Source organism: Protomyctophum parallelum, assembly GCF_964188405.1.
Source record: "Protomyctophum parallelum genome assembly, chromosome: 18".
NCBI classification, from domain to species: Eukaryota; Metazoa; Chordata; class Actinopteri; order Myctophiformes; family Myctophidae; genus Protomyctophum; species Protomyctophum parallelum.
In genome coordinates, this window is record NC_139716.1 from 13,511,020 (window position 1) to 13,534,981 (window position 23,962).

The window sequence follows — 23,962 nt, forward strand, 5'->3', positions numbered from 1 at the left end:
GCCTATGCAGGCTAAGGATGTTTCAAAGCAGGTAATGCAAATGGGACATATTTGCATAGGCCTACACTTGCGTGGCTATGCAGGATAATTTATGTTTTTTTCTACTACACACATAAAACATAGAAATCCACTCATGAAAACATTCTATCTATTTAACCATGCATGTTGTTGTTGTTTAAGTAAAATGTCATTGTCTTGGTGTTGTATTTCAGGAAAGTAAAAGGACCAGAGGTTTATTTGCATGCAATGTTCTTGAATCTTGTTATTTTCAGACAAGACAAACAGCGCCTCTGAGTGGTGGCATCGTGCATCATGTTTTGCCAGCTCTTTGTGTTCTTCAGTGTTTTGTCAGGTAAGTAGCTATAGCATAGGCTACCGCATTCATGGTTTTTTATTTACATAAAGAGAAAATCCACCCCAAAACAGATTTTAGCTGACATTGTGCTATTCCAAAGATCCTACAACACTGTCTCCATAAACTCAATCAGATCACGTAGACTTGAATTTAGAGATGCCATCGATGTGTACAAATTAAGAAGAAATCCAATTAAACATATCCTTTAAACTAAAGGAAAATGTCGGGGCATTCCACATAGGTAGGTGGCAGAGTATAGGAATGAGTATTTTCCCATGTTTGTTCAAAATGTAGGACCAGCAAAGATGGTCTATGTATGAAGATGGGTGAACTTCATTGGAGCCACTAGAGGCGAAATGGTACACACAGCCGGTCTCCTAAATATAGTAGGCGGTTTGGATTGGGTTACAAACATTTTTTGTACTTGGGAGCGGTTAAGGGTCTTGCTCAGAAACACTGTAACCCAGACAGCCTCTCTCCCACAACACTGGTACTTTTCCCCTGTCCTCAGCATCTGAGACTTCTACCAACGAACCCGAGCTGACCTGCTACACTTCCTATGGTCCTATGGTGCATCATTGTGCACGTTCATGTGATTGGGGCCATGACACGTGAACGAATGTTTCATACGTGAACGCGCACAAACGGCACAATGATAGTCAACGGCAGCGCGTTCATGTGTTTGTAACCAATCAATCCCAGAATGCACTCTGTTCCTACCAGGAAGGAGGAGTGAATCCGCCTCATGCGCTTTTGAGCAACTTAATGCAAGTGGATGGGAGGAGAACTCGGGTGTCTTCTCTATAGATATATAACTCTATGTGCTACACCATAATAACAGACAAATGCTGGGAGTACTGCCCGGTGCCCAGATGTCCCAGGCCAGGTATACCGTTACTGTTTGCAGAGAAACAGATAAACAGTAGATGTGGACGTTCCCAGGCTTACCGTTTACTGTTCTGTTATTGAGCATCAGTATAGCATCCAGTCTGGATGAGTGTGTGTGTGTGTGTGTGTGTGTGTGTGTGTGTTAAAACAAAGTCTGTTCAAATTGCAACTAGTTCAGAAATGCTGATGATTGACGTAGAAGGTTTAGCATCATCATCAACACAGCCTCCATAGAGTCCCCCCCCCCCCCCTCGTCTCTTAACTAAACACATGCACTCGTCTCCACAGAGCCCCCCCTCGTCCCCACAGAGCCCCCCGTCGTTCCCACAGAGCCGAAGCAGGTGTTGAAACTGAAGGTGACCCTGGACGACCCCACTGTGGACCTGAATGATCCTGCCGTGATGGAGGCCATCTTGAAGCAGGTGAGTGTCTTTAATAGCATAGACATATTCCCGGCTCTGGAGCGTATAAGTGTGCTCAAGGGAGGGCTCTGGAGTGTATGTGTGCTCAAGGGAGGGCTCTGGAGTGTATGTGTGCTCAAGGGAGGGCTCTGGAGTGTATGTGTGCTCAAGGGAGGGCTCTGGAGCATATGTGTGCTCAAGGGAGGGCTCTGGAGTGTATGTGTGCTCAAGGGAGGGCTCTGGAGTGTATGTGTGCTCAAGGGAGGGCTCTGGAGCGTATAAGTGTGCTCAAGGGAGGGCTCTGGAGTGTATGTGTGCTCAAGGGAGGGCTCTGGAGTGTATGTGTGCTCAAGGGAGGGCTCTGGAGCGTATGTGTGCTCAAGGGAGGGCTCTGGAGCGTATGTGTGCTCAAGGGAGGGCTCTGGAGCGTATATATGTGCTCAAGGGAGGGCTCTGGAGCGTATCTGTGCTCAAGGGAGGGCTCTGGAGCGTATGTGTGCTCAAGGGAGGGCTCTGGAGCGTATCTGTGCTCAAGGGAGGGCTCTGGAGCGTACAGTATGTGTGCTCAAGGGAGGGCTCTGGAGCGTATGTGTGCTCAAGGGAGGGCTCTGGAGCGTATCTGTGCTCAAGGGAGGGCTCTGGAGCGTACAGTATGTGTGCTCAAAGGAGGGCAAAACTCTCCCCGAGATTCCTTGCAAAGCACCGAGCGCATGTTCGGGTCTGATAAGTCCCGGAAAAGATGCGCCGTGATTGGCCAGTAATCACTTGAGTGGCAGCGTGACGTAACGTGCCTTCCACACTTCCGACGTAACTCCTCCCCCAGTGTAAATTGTTCCGCCCCTCCTTCAACACACATCGCTCCAAAGAACTGCAGCGGCCAATGAGGCATCTATCTATTGAGTGGTGCGACCACTCAAACTCACCAAACTCACCATCTATGGTCTCTATAGACTGTAGGTTCAAGTCCAAGTCCAACAACCTAATCTCTGCTGAGGTGAATAACAAGGTACCAGATGGGTGAAGTCTTCATGTTCTGTGTCTCTTTCAGGTTAAAGAGAAACTGAAGCAGCGAGGGGTGAGTGGAGACGTCAAGCTGACATGGAAGAAGCAGCCTGGTGGAAAGGTCTTCCAAAAGGAGGAGACCAAAGGAGAACCCCACCGCCCCAATTATGTGTGTGGAGAATAGCAGCATGGTTTGGCAAATTTTAGATCGATATACTTAGTATTAACTAACTGTATGCTCCCAGCAGTATCGCTCAAGAAGACCTTTGTCTAACTATATATTATATATATATATACACAAGTATATATATTATTGTTTTCACATTCACTTCAGTAAGCTGTATTTATCTTTTTGATTCATTAAAAACATGCATCTGAAGGTGCAAACCCTACTTAATTCTCTTCACAGTGACCATAATAACCATCTCCCCCGGAGTTAGTGTCGAAGTGTCCTTGAGCAAGACTCTAAACCCCTAATTGCTCCTGATGTGCTGGTTGGTGCCTTGCATGGTTTCCTCCGACATCGGTGTGTGAATGTGGTATAAATGTAATGCCCAATCTCTGTAAGGTCACATTCTCACCAGAGAGCTTTGCTGCGATTAAAACGAATCCTGCTGCGCATTTTCAGAAAGTGCGCTTCGTTTGGCAGGTGTGAAGGCCCATTCGAATCATAATGCGCAGCAAAGAACCGCATTTTACTCCGCCCAAAAACGGGGGTTTCGCTTCGCTTCCAATCGCACTTGACTACGATTCGGTGCAGGTGTGAATGCAATCCGCAGTAAATAAAGGAAATGAAGCAAACAATGTGGCGGGTGAGGAGCTGAACACAGTTGGAGACGGAGAAGGCATATTTTACGCAGCGCAAAGATGTCCCGTTACTGTGGACTGAAGCCCTGATCGAAATGAGGACGTGTACATTAATCAATTGCTTAAGAAAACACATAAAAACACTGCAGTGTAGCCTATTATAGCCTACAGAATATTCTGTCTGTCTGTCTGTCTGTCTGTCTGTCTGTGCGTGCCGTAAACATGGAGTGCTGTCACTGTGTGGGGACTGGGGAGTTATATCAGTGCGCTCATGCAGCGCTGTGCCTCCATGCCCAAAAGAACAGTGTGTGGCGGCTGCGTGCGTAGAGAGAGAAAGAGAGAGAGAGGGGGTCCCAGACGGCAGAACACATGCACGTTATGAGTGTAATTTTATCACCATACTGTATATTTCACTGTGTAGGCTAGTTTATGAATGGAACACATTGATAAAGGTCCCCCCGCTGCGTTTCCAATTGCTGCGATTCGTGCGAATGACAGTGTGAAGGCCAATTAAATATGCAAGAATCCCAATTTCCCCGCCAATACGCATTCGAGTCTACCGAAGTATTAGGTGAGAATGTGACCTAAAGCGCCTTGGATAAAGGCGCTATATAAATGCACCATTTACCACTTTGTTGATTTTTATTATTATTACACCACTTCAACCCTATACAGCTATTAGAAAACAGCTCACAAATAGCTATTTGAAAAAAATACGCGTCACATGGCGAGCTATAGGGGCGAGAAACTTGTGAGCCAGAAGCTGCAATGAGCAGAATTCTAATATGTATTTTTTTTTCTACAAGCTCATATAGCGGACTACTATGTGCTATGACCTTGTAGATCTGCTGTTGTATTAAAAAAGAATGTGTGCAAATCTTTGAATATACCTTTTTTTTTAAAGCAAACATTTTTAACTCAAATCCTTGAAATGAAAAAGTGTCATGTGCCACGCATGTTCCTGAGTCCATCACTCCTTCAACAACAACGTATAGAATTCGCAATGCCCTGCCTTGACATTTTTGCATCCATGATATCCAAACAAGATCGAATTTCCGTGCATTGTCCCTCCCGCCGCGTGCTCGCAGGACACCCCAAGGACACACTTTAAAATCAACTGTGGCCTCAGCAGCGTTTCCACAGATCAATATGACATTAATACTCAGAACAGAAACACCTTCACTGAGGTCTGTGTTGAACATGTTTCAATGTAAACCGCATCCATAACCATGGCCCTGTGATCATCCATATAATGCCTTCTGTTTAGTTTAGACCTGCAGCTCCATTCTACAACATGTTCTGATGTTTTCTGGAAAACCCTACTGTATGTGTCTGTCATGTCAGTGCGGTTCTCCAACTATTTCACGTCAAGGACCCCAAAAATAATATGTATTTGGCCTCCGACTCCAATCTGAACATATGTTGTTCCAGAAGCAAAGATTTGAGTTAAAAATGTTCGCTCTGAAAGAATATATACCGGTATATATTCCAAATTTGCACCACATTTTCACGATTAAAACAGACCACAAGCTCAAGCTCGTAGCGCGGCTCATTCCGCGCTATGAGCTTCGATAACATAGAGTAGATCTATAACATGATGCTTAAAACACCAAAAGGGGTTCCCGGCCAGAATGGGCTAGTGCTCGCGTTTCATATACACAGGCATGCAAGCAAGCAGGTACATGCATGCACACACACACACACACACACACACATGCACACATTGTGCACGCACGCACGCACGCAAAACCAGTGCTTAGTCTTCTGAAGCAACCAGCTGGGTAAGCAGATAAAGAGAGACACCCCCTCCACCCCCATGCCCTTGACCCCCCCCCCCCCCCCCCCCCCCTATCGGACATCAGAAAAGGACACTGGACTACATGTGGTGCTTGGTCGAGGCTTATGGCAGCTTATGGCACCTATGGAAAAGGCACACTGCATGCACACGTGACACGTCACGTGCACATGCACACATACACATGCACGCACGCACCCGCGTGCACACACTCACACACAGACACGCACACACGCACCCGCGTGCACACACACTGCACACACTCGCACGCTCGCGCACACACACACGCACACACCCGCTTATGTTTTTTATCCATGTCGGCATTGATAATTAATTACTGTAGTAGACTACATCAAGGTGAACATAATTCACCTGTGATTACATGCTTCGAGACTACCAGTCAGATCAGCACAAGTTCCACTTCACTACATTCTATCTGGAAACCTTGTATGTCCAAGAGGAGCCACGCTGGGCACAATATACACTGCAGAATCTGGTGGGAGGGCGTTAACATTTGTCCTTTGGGAGCCCTGCTGTATGTGGGCTGACAGACAGACAGACAGACAGACACAGATCAATCACGTTGCTATAGAGTGACATGACGGAGCTTGTAAACAGTGACTTTTCCATGCTATTTCATATTACTTTATTGACTTAAGAATTAGGGATGCACCGATCCGGCTTTTTGGCATTCAATACCGATTTCGATACATGGGGGTCCAGTATCTGCCGATACAGAGTACCGATCCGATCCCCCCCACAAAGAAACGTAATAACCTATTAAGCTGTATGCCTCACTGTGTGGAGTCTGGAATCATTATTTTGTGTAAGGCAACATCAAGGCTTGACTTAAACATTACTTTCCCAACTTTGTAAAACAAAATGTAACAAACACAGATATAAATGCACTGAATTATTTATTAAATAACTGCAACAATTAGACCAGGTTAATGTGTGCGCAGGCTAGCCTGGCTGCATTCCACATGTTATACTGTCAATACTACACTGCTGTGTCACAGAGGAGGTAGAGTTGTTTTCATACTGTAATTACACATAATTATCGGATCGGATCGGATCGGATAATGGATCGGCCACCGATCCGATAACCGATCTAGAATTTTAGCCTGGATCGGCGCCGATCTCCGATACGAGTATCGGATCGGTGCATCCCTATTAAGAATGGTGCAGATTGGCTCAGTTCATACTTGTGCCAAAACAGAAGGACTTTAGAAGCACCTTGAATAATGTCGTTGTCCTGCACTTTTCAATAACGTCCTTTAAAGGGTAAGAGTAAGACCACTTTTTGTTGATATTTGGGTTGTGTAGTTACCATGCCATGCATGATGGAACTCCAAATAAAAAAATATTGCTCCAGTGATTAGAAGTTGATCATTCAAAATATGCTCCTCGTTGACTTACATTGTACACTGAAACAGCTCTCTAAAGTCACTCTTTTAGTACGTAAACAAACACAGACAAAGTTGATTCAGACAATATTATAGAGCATCTCCAAAACTCATAAATGTTTTCTTTTAATAAAACTTGCGTTTTTTCTTGTCCACATTTGGAGTTACATCAAGCCACCCCTCAAACAACCCAAACCTCTACAAAAGTGGTTAATTACCAATAATCCTACCTCTAGTCTACTCCCTTACAACTCACAGGTAACTATTGTACCTTTTACCCCACTTTGATTATTTAAAAACTTTAGTTACTATAGTCACTGTTGTGGCAGTGGCTCTGGGGTAGAGTGACCGTAGGCAACCACAAGGTTCCCAGTTTCCAGTTCAAACCCGGTGTTGAAGGGTCCTTGAGCAAGACTCTGAACCCTAAATATTGCTCCCAATGTGCAGGTATGTGCCTTGCATGGTAATTCCTCCGGCATGTGTGTGAATGTGGTAAATGTAATGCCCAATCTCTGTAAAGCGCCTTGGATAAAGGCGCTATATAAATGCACCATTTACCACTTTGTTGATTTTGATTATTACTACACCACTTCAACCCTACAGCTATTAGAAAACAGCTAACAAATAGCTATTTGGAAAAAAAGACGCGTCACACGGCGAGCTATAGGGGCGAGAAACTTGTGAGCCAGAAGCTGCAATGAGCAGAATTCTAATATGGATTTTCTTTTTTTTAAATACACTTTTTTAGCATCCGGGGTCGCAACCCCTGCAGAATGGTCTGCCAAGACTGAAATCAATTCCAATTTGTCACCGGGACGTTCAGGTCACATTTATTAGTGGCAAGAAATAGGAGAAATTAGTTTATAGCTTCACATCAAGGGTAATTTAAAGAGGATGTCTGGATCAGGTCATTCCTGACACCACAGCTTGTGTCTCGTTGGTTAAAAACGGTGGTTCTCTAACACATGTTCATGTCAAGGATATATAGGAGGATGTTGCCACTACTGTTGGAGCAGCCATAAACTATACACACAGGTTCATCTGGGCATCTTTGTAATGTTAGTGTTAGTAAAAAGCAGGTAAAAGAGTAACGTTTGAGGAAGACTAACATCAGTCACTCTACCATTCAATGTAGTAGAAGAGGTGCGGGTCCACCTACAGGAAATACGTAAGCTGCGACCATGAGACCCGTTTCTGAATTCGTCTATAGGGAACATACAAACATTGGTCTTGTGTAAAGTGGGAAACTGAGTACTCTAATTATTATGTTTATATGATTATGTGGATAATGTGTTGAATAATATATATGTGTCACTTTAAATAGGTGTAGGTGAAATGTAATCTCTCGATCTGGACATTGCGAAATGAACTGGTTAAATTGTGTAATCAATTCAGCGTTGGTATGGTCCAGTGGGAGGGGCTTAGCCTATATAAGTAGGGAGACCTGCCACTGCAGGTAATTGAAGGTAGGACTGTTGAGGTGGAAAGACCCATGAGAGCCAAGCTGTCCAGTTAGTGTCGTAAACACTTTTGTTCTATTTCATTTTGATCACTGGTCGTCTGTGTAAAATCACACCCGTGTGAACTGAGTGGTGCAACTCTCCTCTCCCCTTTCCCCTCTCCCCCTGCCTCTCTCTCTCTCTCTCTCTCTGTAATTATCAGGCAACAGGGCAACTCTCTATCTCTCTCTCTCTGTTTCTGGCACAACAGCGCCACTTTTGCCCCTACTGGTACTCATAGTCACATTGGTGAGGACGGACCTTAGGGACGGACGGACATTGCTGTTCTTTGGAGTGGTTGCACCACTCAAAAAGGTGAATAAAAAAAGACCACTTCATCTCTGCATCAAGGATCTCTCTGGCAAGTTTTCAGTATTTTTCTTACAGTTTTTGCTATTTTCCAACCTGTGCCTTTTGGGCCAAACAGACCCATAACGGTGGGTTACTTATTATGATTCTGTTTGGACAAACGTAGCAGTTACTGGGTGGCATGGATTAGGTGTCATTTTAAATGTAAATTACTTACAAAACAAGCTTAAATACGATGTATCATCATGGCCACAATTACACACACACACACACACACACACACACACACACACACACACACACACACACACACACACACACACACACACACACACACACACACACACACACGGGGGTCATAAGGTCGTCAGTGGCCATCTGTCTTTTTTAATAGTGTCTGCTAATTAACATTTACCCCTAATTAACCTGTGTGATGGTGATAGCAGCTGGATTAATTATTCCAATATGAAAAGGAGTATCTAGCCCTGGGGGACCCCGGGCTAGAATTAGTACAGTTTTATGGTTTAAGCTCACAACGCATCGTATCACGTTGTGAGTGTCTAGATGTTTTTATTTCTGAAAATGTTCGACAAATTTAGAAAAATAAAATGTATTGTGTGGTACTGCAGATAAATAAATAGAAATGCCTCCTCAACCACTGCCATGGTATAATAGAAACTACAGTGACGTTAACAAGTGATTTATGGGCTACAAAAGTTCACAAAACTAAAAACATGAAAACCTTGAAGCCCCCGGCCTTTTCCTTTGTGCTAGCTACAGCAGTGTTTCATACACAAGGACAATTCAAGGTGATTTACAAAAGTCATGAAAAGGCATTCAAAAGTACACAGAAGAAGGAAAGAATTGACTGTGAATAAGCCTGTCTTACCTACTGGTACTCTTATCCATGTTAAGCATGCTTGTGTGTATGAGAAATACAGGAATGGACACATTTTGCTAGCCTGGTTAACCACTTCCCCTTCAATACAATTTCTTTCCGAAATAAATGAAATGTTTTCGAGGGGGAGTGGATAATAAATGGTGCATTTATATAGCGCCTTTATCCAAGGCGCTTTACAGAGATTGTGCATTACATTCACCCATTCACACACGCATTCATACACCGAAGGCAGCGGAAACCATGCAAGGCACCAACTAGCACATCGGGTGCAATTAGGGGTTCAGTATCTTGCTCAAGGACATTTTGACAGTAACTCTGGGGGAGCCCGGGTTCGAACATCCAGGCACTCTACCCCTGAGCCACCGCCGCCCCTAATAACCAATATTCAAAAAATAAATCGTATGCAAATCTTCTTCTACAAGTGCCTTCTAGATCAGTATAGCATAACACATAGTTGTCTCACATAATTGCAGAAACATTACGACTATCGACCCTAGTTAAAACTAAACATGAGCCAAAAATGAATACCAAAGAAAAGATATACAAAGAAGAAAAAATATGTATTCAACAACAAAAAGCTCCCCACACATATCATGGTATAAAGAAAAGCATACAGAGAGGAAATGTCTTTTTGTTTTTATTCCAGTATTCCAGTTCCTTCCAGGCTCCAGGCTTCATTTCACACTAGAAAGCAGAGGACCATTAGTCTGCTTCCTGGACTATAGCAGCACCTATTTCACACGCACGCACGCACGCACGCACGCACGCACGCACGCACGCACGCACGCACGCACGCACACACACACACACACACACACACACACACACACACACACACACACACACGTTACGCTAAGTTACTTGCTACGGTGTGGCTCTGTGACACCGCTTACACCCCCGACCTTCATTCCCCACAAGGTCAGCCGTCTCTAATGAGTCGTGACTCCAGTCATAAGGAGCATGGAGCATAAGGAATGGAGAATGAACAGCCTTTAGACACAGAGAGAGAGAGAGAGAGAGAGAGGGGTGTATCCAGTGTATAGTCAGGGCCGGTCCTGGGCACTCTGGCGCCCCAAGCAGGATTTTTCGCGCCTGGGGAGACACTGGGGAGTCACTATAGGGAGGCACTGGGGGGGACATTGGGGAGGTACTTGGGGGACACTGGGGGGGACATTGGGGAGGTTTTTCCTTTTCTTTTTTCCCCCTGAAATTGTGTCTCAGAAGTCACCTGTTAACCATTGGTGACGAAGTTAGCAGGGCATTATAAAAACAAAAACAAAAATCTTTAAATATGGATAAGGATATATTCTGTGTTTTCTGCTGCAAGCTATACATACATTGTCTGCTTTTGCTTTTAACTGTGTTTTGTCTCAACTGTTTTTAACTTGTCGTACGGCGACCTTGAGTGCCTTATTATTATTATACATTAGAAGGTTTCTTCTTTCGGGGGCATCGAGGGTGCGATAGAGGGGATTGAGTTTTATTTTTATATTTTGTTATGTCCGTTTAATACTTGCCCCTGGGCTTCTGTCATAAAACCTAAATAGAAAAGAAAAGAAAGAAGGTTTCTTCCCAACAGCAACGGAAAGCAAGACGGACGTACGTGGCCTAGATGAGGCGGGAAGACGATCTGCTGTTAGGAGGATTACCTGGGGGAGGTTGGTTGGTTGGTGGCTACGGCAGGACTTCCATCATTTTGGAAGGTCATCGAGTGGGTTCTGGACTTCATGTCCCCAGAGACACACTCCTCCTGTTACACCCCTCCGCACAAACACACACACACACACGCACGCACGCACGCACGCACACACGCACACACTGACGGCAAAATAGGCATTTTCGTCACGAAGGACAAACACAGATCAACAGCGGTTGCCTGTTATTGTCCATTTGCTGCCCCATTGAGCAGCACTATCTGACGAGTCCTTGACATTTTACTGTGTTTCCGCCATCGAGAAACCAGTGGGATCGGCTTCATGGCGACGTTTGTCTTCATGAGCGGACAAGGATATTATGCTGTGAGAAGAACGGAAAAGAAAACATGTTAACATCATGTGATGTGAGAGTTTCCTATAGTATACACTAGGCTGGGCTGGAATGAACCGTCAGTCACGTGTGTCAGGGGCGTATATCCACCTACTGTATGTTTGAACTAGGCCCAGGATGCAATCACTGCATTCAATTTAGCAAATATGGCAGTGGGTGTATTATTATTATTACAATTATTATTATTATTTATTATTAATCTATTCCTATTTGGATCCTTAGCCACTGGCACTGCCTAGTATGTCCATCTTATCTGTACCTGCATAGATTGATTGGTCATGCCTGCCTGATGACTGCCTGTCATCATGTGCTTTAGTTGTTTCTAGAAATGTGCCAGAATAGTTTTTCTTTGTTTATGATTAAATATAAACGAGAAGCCTCTCTGAGCGTATCCTAAATGTTAGCCTCACAATGTCAAAGGTCTGTTGCAAAGTCTTTGGAAAGATAGGAAGTCTGCACTGCAGTATAGAGGAGCTAGCCTAATTAGTTGTATCCTGAGGACTTCAGCTTTTACTGGGCAACTCCACAACAACAGCGTCCGCCCTTGATTATGGATTACTACCTGATTGAAGACATCAAAGGTCATCATTGTATTTTTTTGCTGAATGGATTTTCATGTATTGTGCCCATATGTTGTCTGCTGCTATGCTATATGGGGTGCTATCTCGCTCATTTGTAATTTGGAAGTGAGTTGAAAGAAATTAGCTGTTGTTGCACACTCGGTCACGCAGTCTTCAATACTCAACACTATACTTATACTTCAATACTAGTAGGCTGTCTGGACACTCTGCAGTCTTCAATACTCAACACAATAGGCTACTTATACTTCAATACTAGTATGCTGTCTGGACACTGCAGTCTTCAATACTCAACACGACTACTTACACTTCAATACTAGGTAGGCTGTCTGGGAGAGTGTGCATGTTGTTGTTTTATGGTTGTTGAGGAGCGCTCCTATGTCCAGTTGAGGGTGTGTGTAAACACAAACATTGTGTTTTAACACAAACATTGAAGACAAAAAGGTGTGATTTTTAGTTTACATTAGTGAATGTGATGTGATGAAGTGAAGGGGATGTAGCAGCCTGACATTACACCTGTCAATCTCTGTAGGCTAAGACACCTGACTTAGTATTTTTTAGGAAATTGAAGGCAAACATGATTATTAATTAATTCATTCATGCAAAGATGTGTGTGCCCAGGCAGATGGTCCCAGGCCAAGGTAATGATTAATTCCTGCAAACGCCATCCGTGCGTGTGTGCATCCGTGCATCCGTGCATCTGTGCATGTGCGCATCTGTGCATGTGTGCAGGGCCAAAGTTTGGAGAAAACCTTTTTATACCCTCCAGCCTTGCGTATATAGCCAGACGAATCTGCCATTGCAAAAATGAAATGGCCCCCAGACTTTACTTGATTAGTTTTTTTTGCAATACAACACATTTCCAGATTCATTTAACTTTGTTCTCCTTCATAATGCAGCGACGGCCCCTATAGCAGCAGGACATTCTGTGCATTGGTACAGTAGCCTATTGTTTTCGGGGGGTAGAATTCCTACTTTAACACATACAGTATGTCTGTCATTTATGAATTTTTAATGGCCTGTGGTCATGGAGTTTATTCTTCAAGAATTTCTATGTCATATTCACAGACTCCCCCCCCATCACCACCACCGCCATCATTTCATCCATCCTCTTCGCACGCGAGCGAGCGAACACACACACACACACACACACACACACACACACACACACACACACACACACACACACACACACACACACACACACACACACACACGGGGCACGGCCAAATTATATTACTCACCTTCATTTATGGTACAAAGTCATCTCAATGCGAGATTAATTTCAGAGTGTCTGTGAGTGAATAGAGTATAAGTGTCTCTGCCACAGGCCATTTCCTGAGCTAGAGTTGAGTCAAATGACCTTGATTCAGAATATTTGTTGACCGGATGGATTTAACCGATTAAGATCTGAAGCCGATTCTAAATGTCTTCTAAATCTCAACAGTTTTATGAAACATGTATGTTGTTATAGATATACTATCAGTGGTACTCACTCAGACCCATGTTTTCATATCAAGGACTTCCAAAAGTAGGCTATGTTAGCCGCCGACCACCCTCTCAAAATATTTTGTTCCCCCAGCTAGTACTGGTCAGAGTGATGTCAGAGGACCGCCCGCCGGCTGTTTTTCTCACACACAAATGTGTTTTTCTTACAGTTACACAAATGTGTTTTTCTTACAGTTACACAAATGTGTTTTTCTTACACACAAATGTGTTTTTCTTACAGTTACACAAATGTGTTTTTCTTACAGTTACACAAATGTGTTTTTCTTACAGTTACACATGTGTTTTTCTTAGTTACACAAATGTGTTTTTCTTACAGTTACACAAATGTGTTTTTCTTACAGTTAGCCTATACAAATGTGTTTTTCTTACACACAAATGTGATTTTCTTACAGTTACACAAATGTGTTTTTCTTACAGTTACACAAATGTGTTTTTCTTACAGTTACACAAATGTGTTTTTCTTACACACAAATGTGTTTTTCTTACAGTTACACAAATGTGTTTTTCTTACACACAAATGTGTTTTTCTTACAGTTACACAAATGTGTTTTTCTTACAGTTACACAAATGTGTTTTTCTTACAGTTACACAAATGTGTTTTTTTTACAGTTACACAAATGTGTTTTTCTTACAGTTACACAAATGTGTTTTTCTTACAGTTACACAAATGTGTTTTTCTTACAGTTACACAAATGTGTTTTTCTTACAGTTACACAAATGTGATTTTCTTACAGTTACACAAATGTGTTTTTCTTACAGTTACACAAATGTGTTTTTCTTACAGTTACACAAATGTGTTTTTCTTACAGTTACACAAATGTGTTTTTCTTACACACAAATGTGATTTTCTTACAGTTACACAAATGTGTTTTTCTTCCAGTTACACAAATGTGTTTTTCTTCCAGTTACACAAATGTGATTTTCTTACAGTTACACAAATGTGTTTTTCTTCCAGTTACACAAATGTGTTTTTCTTCCAGTTACACAAATGTGTTTTTCTTACAGTTACACAAATGTGTTTTTCTTACAGTTAGCCTACACAAATGTGTTTTTCTTACACACAAATGTGTTTTTCTTACAGTTACACAAATGTGTTTTTCTTACAGTTACACAAATGTGTTTTTCTTACAGTTACACAAATGTGTTTTTCTTACAGTTACACAAATGTGTTTTTCTTACAGTTACACAAATGTGTTTTTCTTACACACAAATGTGTTTTTCTTACAGTTACACAAATGTGTTTTTCTTAGTTACACAAATGTGTTTTTCTTACAGTTACACAAATGTGTTTTTCTTACACACAAATGTGATTTTCTTCCAGTTACACAAATGTGTTTTTCTTCCAGTGACACAAATGTGTTTTTCTTACAGTTACACAAACGTGTTTTTCTTACAGTTACACAAATGTGTTTTTCTTACAGTTAGCCTACACAAATGTGTTTTTCTTACAGTTAGCCTACACAAATGTGTTTTTCTTACACACAAATGTGATTTTCTTACAGTTACACAAATGTGTTTTTCTTCCAGTTACACAAATGTGTTTTTCTTACAGTTACACAAATGTGTTTTTCTTACAGTTACACAAATGTGTTTTTCTTGTTCATGACAAAGGGAATGAGAATGCAACGTACTGTAAGTCTGTGTGGTTTCATTTTGACATGCACGGCATTGACTATCTGCCCATCATCACCACAGTGATGTCACATACTGTATATCCTGTGTATCGTACAGTAGTATCAGTACACAGCCACAGCCAGTGAGAGGGGATATCTGTCATTGTTTATTAATGAATGGCCTCATTATTTATCAACTTGTGTTGTCCTACTGTACTTTTAAAAGTACTGTACTAAAGTAACATTTTGAGGCAACCAAGTGTAAAATGACTTATACCGGATCTCTTGTCCACTAGTCCCTTCCTAACGTTTTAGTCTAGTTTTTGATTGTTGACAAAATTGTCAATATATCTACTCTTCATTTTAGTCATCATAGCTTAGTTTTCAATTAGTTTCCATTTAGTTTTAGTCAGTGAAAAAAGGTAGTCGACAAATCATTTTTTGTCTTAGTTTTAGTCGGCGGAATCAACACTGCTCTGTGGTCTCCGTCCTGGGGGACAGCCAGCCGAACGGCCTGTTGCTGTCCTCTAGGAATTTAATATTCATATGTTTTGCCCTGATGAAGGTCGAAGGTCGAAACGTTGCAATTTGTTGCTCATCTCTAGGAAGAGAAAGAACATTATTCATTTCATATTTTTCATTAATTTCATATTCATATTGTATACCTGATGAAGACCCCCCCCCCCCCCAGAAGCAAATATTTGAGTAAAAAACTTTAGCTCTGAAAGAATATATATTCTAAGATTTGCGCCACATTGTCACGATAAAAGAAAATAGCAGATCTACAAGCTCTCGGTCCCTATGCTATGTATAAAGCAATGATAATACAACGATACATTCAAGTATCTGACAATGTATAAAGTCACCATATACCATCTTTTCATTCTCTGAAAATGTTAATATTTCGGACATATACTGTATCTGGTGTACGACGTACAGCGGAGATATAATAGTTTATAATTGTCAGTCTCCCAGGTTAACTGCACTTGATGTGTTGCAAAGCCAAACGTGACTTTGATTCATTGAGCTTGGCAAGCGCCCTATACAGGGTTTCATTTGTTGTCATTTAATCCATTCTATGCCTTGATGTGTGTCAGGAAAACTATGCTCCCCAAGCCGTGTGATGACTCCATGGTGTCATTTCCATAGTAACAAAGAGAAGGACTTCACATGTTATATTATTTCCAGACACTCTGGTGTTGTGCTTCTCAGAAAGATGATTTGATTAGATTTTAATGATCTGACTTCCCTACGGAATACAATATGCCAACCACATAATGGATTTGGCTCAGTAACCTTTCCAGGTTCATCAACACATTATCTCTTGTTGTTGTAGTTTGCATTCAATGTCAAAACATTCTCTTGTATTTTCAGCTCCATGTGTGAAGAGAATGTTGCTGTTTTTTTATTCTGAACTGCAGTCCTTCCTTACCTGTTGGAATATGTGAACACCAAATGATGTAGGCTACAGTGTGCGTAATGCGATTTAATAGATCATATTGATGTATGTATTTTGTAAGGCTGCGACGATTAATCGATTAATCGTAATCAAATTGATTATTCAATTAATTTCGTAATCACTTAATCGAATCGGCAACTAGTGTTTTTCCACTTAATTCTTTCTGTGCTATCTATGATTATAATCGTACACCCTAGGCTAGGCTACGGCATCAGCCATCTACGAACCCCCCCCCCCCCCCCCCCCGTATACTCCATAATATGAAAGCGGTGAACGTCAATTTACAGGGGCTATACAGCCGGGAGGAAGCAGATCCTGTTAAAGTGGACGCAGCTTAACTGCAATTATGGCTAGCAGCAATAAAATAGTTAAATTAGTGCACTGTGCTGTCTGTCTGTCTGCCTGCCTGCCTGCCTGCCTGCCTGCCTGCCTGCCTGCCTGCCTGCCTGCCTGCCTGCCTGCCTGCCTGCCTGCCTGCCTGCCTGCCTGCCTGCCTGCCTGCCTGCCTGCCTGCCTGTCTGTCTGTCTGTCCGTCACACAATGTTTGAAAGATCTACTCTATGAAGTTTTCTTTTTCTTCTTTTTTTCCTTTCAGTTCTATTCACCCAATCAGTGTCAATAATTCTAAAGAAGAAAGATGCTGCTACAGTATATGAATGCAGTGCTCAACCAATGAATGCATTAATGATTAATGAGCAGTCAAAGTGATCGGATATATAAACATACCACATTTCAGAGAGTGAGGTTAGATTACAATCTACTGTAGAGGTATATAACATCATAAGTAATAGGACATTGATATTTGATATATATCACATTAATATTAATGTGTATAAATGATAAGGGGTTGGTAGCTATACTTTACATGATATTAGGTTAAAAGTCTTTAAGGCTTTCAAGGGCGGCAGTGGCTCAGGAGGTATGACTATGAGCTGTCTTCTAATTGGAATCAAAAGGTTGCCGGTGTGTTCCCCGCCCTCGAGCAACGCACTGAACCCCCGTAGAACTGCTTTCGACGAGCACGTCGGCGCTCTTTAATTACAGGGTTTCCTCTGCTTATACGTGAACGTGAAACGCACATGTCGGGTTCTGTTGGAGAAACGTTCCATCATTGAATGCATTCGCAAATGACATTTCCTTTCATGTGTGTGTGTGAGTGATCCCTGAAAGCAATGCAACAACAGCCTGAACATCAAATACCCTCTCCTGACTTTCAACGCGCCGGCTCTGCTCTGTCATGTGATCTAAACCCACACCACTCTTAATTAATCATTTGGAATTCACAGTTAGTTGGCGAGTAGCTGTATACAGCCCAGCAGCATCAGCCATTATTATGCTTATTATTTGTAGCCTATAAGTGTACTGGATCATGTTTATTAATGAGGCGGTTGTAATAGGTGTATATTATGTTCGCACGCACGCACGCACACACAGAGACTTTTAGCTTATGCAAAACTAAACCATATATTATAGCCTCCAGTGAACATCCAGCCATTCGATGAGGAGGCGAGACCTTCAGACTGGTTCAATGACAATGCATGATGTTGAGTCAATTTATATGAGAAATATGAAATAGTCAGCAATGATGATACTGTTCATGCCATTGTTGATTGTTCATTTTCTATTTTGCATGTTTGCCCATGCAGTTTTCCATGTCATTTTCTCCCTGACACTAATTCATTGTACAGACAAAGGGTGTTTGGGAGTCATTCCTTATAGACACCAAATGTGACCAGATTTGACTGAGAGCCTGTCATTGTGCAACCTCAAGCTTTTCACCCGAGGTGAAAAGCTGATTACATGTTTTTTGTTAAAATCATGCTTTTATATGGACACGCCCACCAGTTCATTAAGTATAGCCATGGTTTGCCCGGTGGGTGGTGGTGGGTGGTGATCCACCTGAACTGAAGCCGCACCCACAGCTTTATGATAAAGGGGGGAGGGGTTATGGGAGGGGCTGATAGTGTGATGTCACTATATTACTGTTTATTCCATTGGCCCGTTTGACTGTCAAGGGTTCAGCCTCCAGGAAGAAACCCTAAATACAAAGTTAATACACCATTGCACATAAAAACGACTCCAGGGTGTCTAATGAAGTACTGTCACCTCATAGACACATGAAAAACTGGAAAAAATAAAAATAAATGTGGCACTCCACCTTTAACCATGTAGCTAGGTGTAATGTTAGAGTTCCACAGAAGTGAACCTTTCAAGCCTGTTTTCTCAACACACCGTTTTCTGCCAGAGAATGTTAGTCTTGAGTGTACTGTAAGGAGAGAATGTAGAGTGTTTCTGCCAGAGAATGTTAGAGTCTTGAGTGTAATGTAAAGAGAGAATGTAGAGTGTTTCTGCAAGAGAATGTTAGTCTTGTAGAGTGTAATGTAAAGAGAGAATGTAGAGTGTTTCTGCAAGAGAATGTTAGTCTTGTAGAGTGTAATGTAAAGAGAGAATGTAGAGTGTTTCTGCAAGAGAATGTTAGAGTTCCACAGAAGTGAACCTTTTCAAGCCTGTTTTCTCAACTCGCCGTTTTCTGCAAGACATTCCCTCCTGCTTTCATATGACATGACACAAAACTGAAAATGAATAATAATCCAATGACTGTCTCCCATTCACGGTGGGTCACAAATAGACAGTTTTGTCTTCATGTCGCGCTGAATGCCAAGAGCTCCAGGGCCTGGATTACTGATGTATAGGTCGGGGGGGGATTAATACTTCATCCGTTGGACCGTTTGGCAGCTTGAGGGCGGGCATACGTCGGATTACGGGAGTCGATCTTGACATTTGATTAGCATAAAACACACATTAACCCAGTTAGACCTATAGGAACGATTCTACAAAATAATGTCTTCTAAATCGTGACAGTTTTCTGAAAAAACCCTATGTTTCTGTGTCAGTCGTTCTCAGACATTTGAGCAAAGATTTGAGTTTGCTCTGAAAGAATATATAGTCAAAGATTTGCAAATCCTGAATGTTTCTATGTCAGTGGTGCTCAACAATTTCATGTCAAGGACTGCCAGAATTATCTGTATTTGGCTGCGGACCCCCATCAGAAAATATGTTGTTCCAGTGACCTCCCAGAAGCAAACATTTGAGTTAAAAATGTTCGGTCTGAAAGAATATTCTTGCACCACATTTTCACGATTTTTCAAAAATAGCAGACCTACAAGCTCTGCCGAGTGCCGAGCTATGAGCTTGTAGATCTGCTATTTTTCAATGGCTAAAGTATAACATAATGAAACACCAACAGGGGTTCCCGACCAGAATGGGTTAATGTGTTACTGTGTGTGCCAAAGTGATCATTGCACACATATATCCCCTGGTGGTCTTTCCTTGACCTTAAGCAGAAATATTGGACACAGTGAAGATGACTTTTCCATATACCGCATATATAATGCACGTAATCTCTGCATGCGTGTGTGTGTGTGTGTGTGTGTGTGTGTGTGTGTGCAGTGGTGAAAAGTAACTACGTACATGTACTCAAGTACAATTCTGATGTACTGTTACATTACTGGAGTATTTCCAGTAATGTAAGTACATTTTTTAAAAAAAAAATTTTGGCTTTCACCTTTATTTATTAATTTTTTATGAAGGGACAGACAGTTAGGCTGACAATAAATGGGGGAGAGAGATGGGGGGGGGGGGTAGTAAGGGCCGTCGGATCGGGAGTCGAACCCGCGGCACACTGCCAGACTGGATTATCAGGCAAGGTGCCTGGACCACTGAGCCACGGCCCAGGATGGACCTCTGAGCCACGGCCCAGGATGGACCGCTGAGCCACGGCCCAGGATGGACCTCTGAGCCACGGCCCAGGATGGACCTCTGAGCCACGGCCCAGGATGGACCTCTGAGCCACGGCCCAGGATGGACCTCTGAGCCCCAGGATGGACCGCTGAGCCACGGCCCAGGATGGACCTCTGAGCCACGGCCCAGGATGGACCGCTGAGCCACGGCCCAGGATGGACCTCTGAGCCACGGCCCAGGATGGACCTCTGAGCCACGGCCCAGGATGGACCTCTGAGCCACGGCCCAGGATGGACCGCTGAGCCACGGCCCAGGATGGACCTCTGAGCCACGGCCCAGGATGGACCTCTGAGCCACGGCCCAGGATGGACCTCTGAGCCACGGCCCAGAATGGACCGCTGAGCCACGGCCCAGGATGGACCACTGAGCCACGGCCCAGGATGGACCGATGAGCCACGGCCCAGGATGGACCGATGAGCCACGGCCCAGGATGGACCGCTGAGCCACGGCCCAGGAAGTGGGGACCGTGCTGAAAGCTTGTACATCTGCTATTTGTTTGCCAAGGTGTTTGAAAAGGTTTTGCTTCTTTTTTTTGTCACAAATCTTCTCTTCTGGGGGGGGCCAAATACATACCATTTTGGGGTCCTTGAAACGAACAAAGTTTGAGAACTGCTGATTTAGAAGGAATTTGTAGTAATCTGAATCTGTAATACACAGTGCTTCAGGTCTTAATTTGGGTTAAATACTTTTCAGCTAGGATGCTCATTAGCTGACAAAACAAACTTACGCTTACAGTATAATTAATACCATGAATAAATTGCATAATAATTAAAAGGCAGAGACCCGGAGTTTAATTGTTGCAAATGAAAGTCATTTTACATATTTATAATTCATCTGTTATTTTGTTTTCTCAGATAACTCATCGGCACCGCCCCCGGTTCGTCGACAGAAGTCTTATATTTGCTAGTTTAGATTCACTCAAGTGAATAGCATTTATCCATTTAGATAACTTTATTATTATTATTATTTAATTACTTATTTCTTTACACAAAAACATAATGTGTGTCTTATAGCACCATTTAAATGCTTAATTTGTAGTTTAATGTGCAAATGAAACTTTTTTTCAATACTCTAGAGGTTACTCTTATTTTGAAGAGATCGTCTTAAATTTGCTAGCTTAGATTTGATAAAAAGAACAGTGCCCTTAGAGGCGCACAGCTGACACCAATATATACTTAGTGTGAGACGCACCGACACACGTTCCAAAGGATATGCTTTCATGGTGGCTTGTAAAACTTTAATCGTTTATTATAGAGAATTGCCTGTCTTTGAAGAACTTGCAGCAGCGATCGAGGTAGGCAGTCAAGCCTGCTATGTTGTTTGTGTATTATTATGTTTATTCTAGCGTCTGTGTGTCTGTGCGTGATACTGATATTATGAGTGCGTGATTATTGTGTTGTGTTTAACAGCTTGGGTGATTACGTTCACTTGAATAAATCCACCAAACAGCGGTCAGAGCTTGGCTTGGTGTCCACTAACTGATCGAGGAGCACCTCTACCATCTTCTGAGGAGCACCTTCAACGCTTATCGCTACCATGTTGAAGTTGATGCCAGTGATCAAGTTACACAGAATAAGCCTAGGTATGTCTAAACGTGGGGTCCGGGGACCCCCAGGAGTCTTTGAGGAGGGGGATTTTAATTTATGAAAAATATTTTATTAAGAACATGTGTAATTGGAAGTGATGCCAAATAGCCTACTATACCATACCAGACACAAACAAAGTTTGAGAACTGCTGTTTTAGAAGGAATTGGGGAATATAGCAGGGGTTTAACCCTTTTCATTTTTAAGGCCCATTATTTATTTGGCATCTGAGCCACGGACCACCATTTGATGAGATTTAGCCTCTCAGACCCAAAACTAAAGAATATTTAGTTGTTGGGTATTTTGTCCACAATTCCATGCTGTTGGCAAACGTTGATCAAAAATAATCTACATTATCTAATTGTGTAGACTTCTTATAAATTAAGTAATGCAGGGACCCGTACGGGTCCATTTGGTTTCATTTTACGATCTCAAGAGTTAAACCATTTTGAGTGGGAACCCCTTTTGGTGGTTACATACATTATAATTTAGCTATTGAAAAATAGCAGTCTGCTATTTTTGAAAATCACACCCGTGTGAACTGAGTGGTGCAACTTCCCTCTCCCCCTCCCCCTCCCCTCTCTCTCTCTCTCTCTCTCTCTCTCTCTCTCTCATTAGCAGGCAACAGTGCAGCACTGTCTCTCTCTCTGTTTCTGGCAACAGCGCCCTTACTGATACTAATAGTCATACTCGTGCTCATAGTAACATAGGTGCATGGATGGGTGGGTGGGTTAACTCAAAAATCGTTAAAATGTGCCTCAAATCTTTCAGAAAATTGTCATGATTTAGAAAACGTTTTTTTTTTTATTTCGACGTCGGGCCTGAATGGGTTAAAGATCTAGAACGGTCCACTTTGTTACCAACTCTGTGTCATTTAGCTGTGGGACCACGTGGAACCCCCTCAAGGACCACTGGTGGTCCCCGGACCACTGGTTGAAAACCACTGAGCTATAGGATGCTCAATACGAGTACTTTATTTTTGTGGGAGTAACCACTTCTTTTACCCCTTCTTCTCATAGATGCAGATGGATCTCTGATCTACACTTGTCAGTTGTCATTTATGCTCGTAGATCGGCTGTTTTTGGCGATTTGCTGCAGTGTTGGGTCAGACTTGCGGTCGTTGGGTCGGACGTTGCATTCGTTCAGCCTAGTGTCAATTGGATGTTTTGGTACTCGGGTCAAAGTATCAGGGCCGGTACCGAGTACTTGAGGGTGGTATCGGCCGGAGTAACCGATACCATTATCAGTGTCGGGACAACTCTATAAATTGCATAATAAATAAAAGGCAGAGACCCAGTCCGGAGCTTATTTGTTGCAAATGAAATGACTACGGTGTATATAAATGCATGTCATTTTACATATTTATAATTCCTCTTGTTATTGTTTTGTATTCTCAGATAACTCTTCGGCACCGCCCCCGGTGAAACCAAATCATCCCGCTCGCGGTCGGCGTGGGAGGAGCTTTGAGGCATGTTCTGACCAGCAAACGGTGTGTAACCTGGAATACCACGGAATAGGTATGTCTAAAGTTTGATCAGTATTAAAGGACTACTTTAGTTTTTTTTTAACCAAGGTTCATGTTTTATGTTATTATTGGAGAAAGTAAAATAATAATAAGTGTTCATTTTTCTTCATTTGCTGCTTTCTTTCGTTTTAGGGAATTTAGCTGTTTTTGACAGGGGGGTGGGGGCATTTGAACAAGGGGCTAAATATGTATTGTTTTACAACATTTTATAGCGATTTTTTTTATTTTTATCATTTACTATAGTCCTACTAGACCCCAGGAAATTACATCTGGCCACAAAAGATCACGAGATGTACTGAATGTGTCAAACTGACATATTGAGCCTACGACACAGTGTGGCTTCCTCCCAGTAGGCCTCCTTCACATTCAGTAGATCCTGTGATCTTCTGTGGCCAGATGTAATTTCCTGGGGTCTAGTAGGACTATAGTAAATAGTCAAAAAATAAATCGCCATAATATTTTGTAAAAAAATACGTATTTAGGC

General features: G+C 42.5%; 1 protein-coding gene across 1 annotated transcript in view; it reads left to right on the forward strand.

The window, feature by feature from the left end:
- Positions 1-312: 312 nt before the first annotated feature.
- The window catches only part of LOC310875967 (netrin receptor UNC5D-like), a gene marked incomplete at both ends in the record, with an annotated part of 180,852 nt that continues 157,202 nt past the window's right edge, over positions 313-23,962 (forward strand). The window contains 4 exons of the mRNA XM_083789416.1: positions 313-352; positions 1,532-1,665; positions 2,693-2,759; positions 23,351-23,470. Coding sequence (XP_083645542.1) covers positions 313-352; positions 1,532-1,665; positions 2,693-2,759; positions 23,351-23,470 — 361 coding nt within the window. The remainder of the gene's footprint in view (positions 353-1,531; positions 1,666-2,692; positions 2,760-23,350; positions 23,471-23,962) is intronic.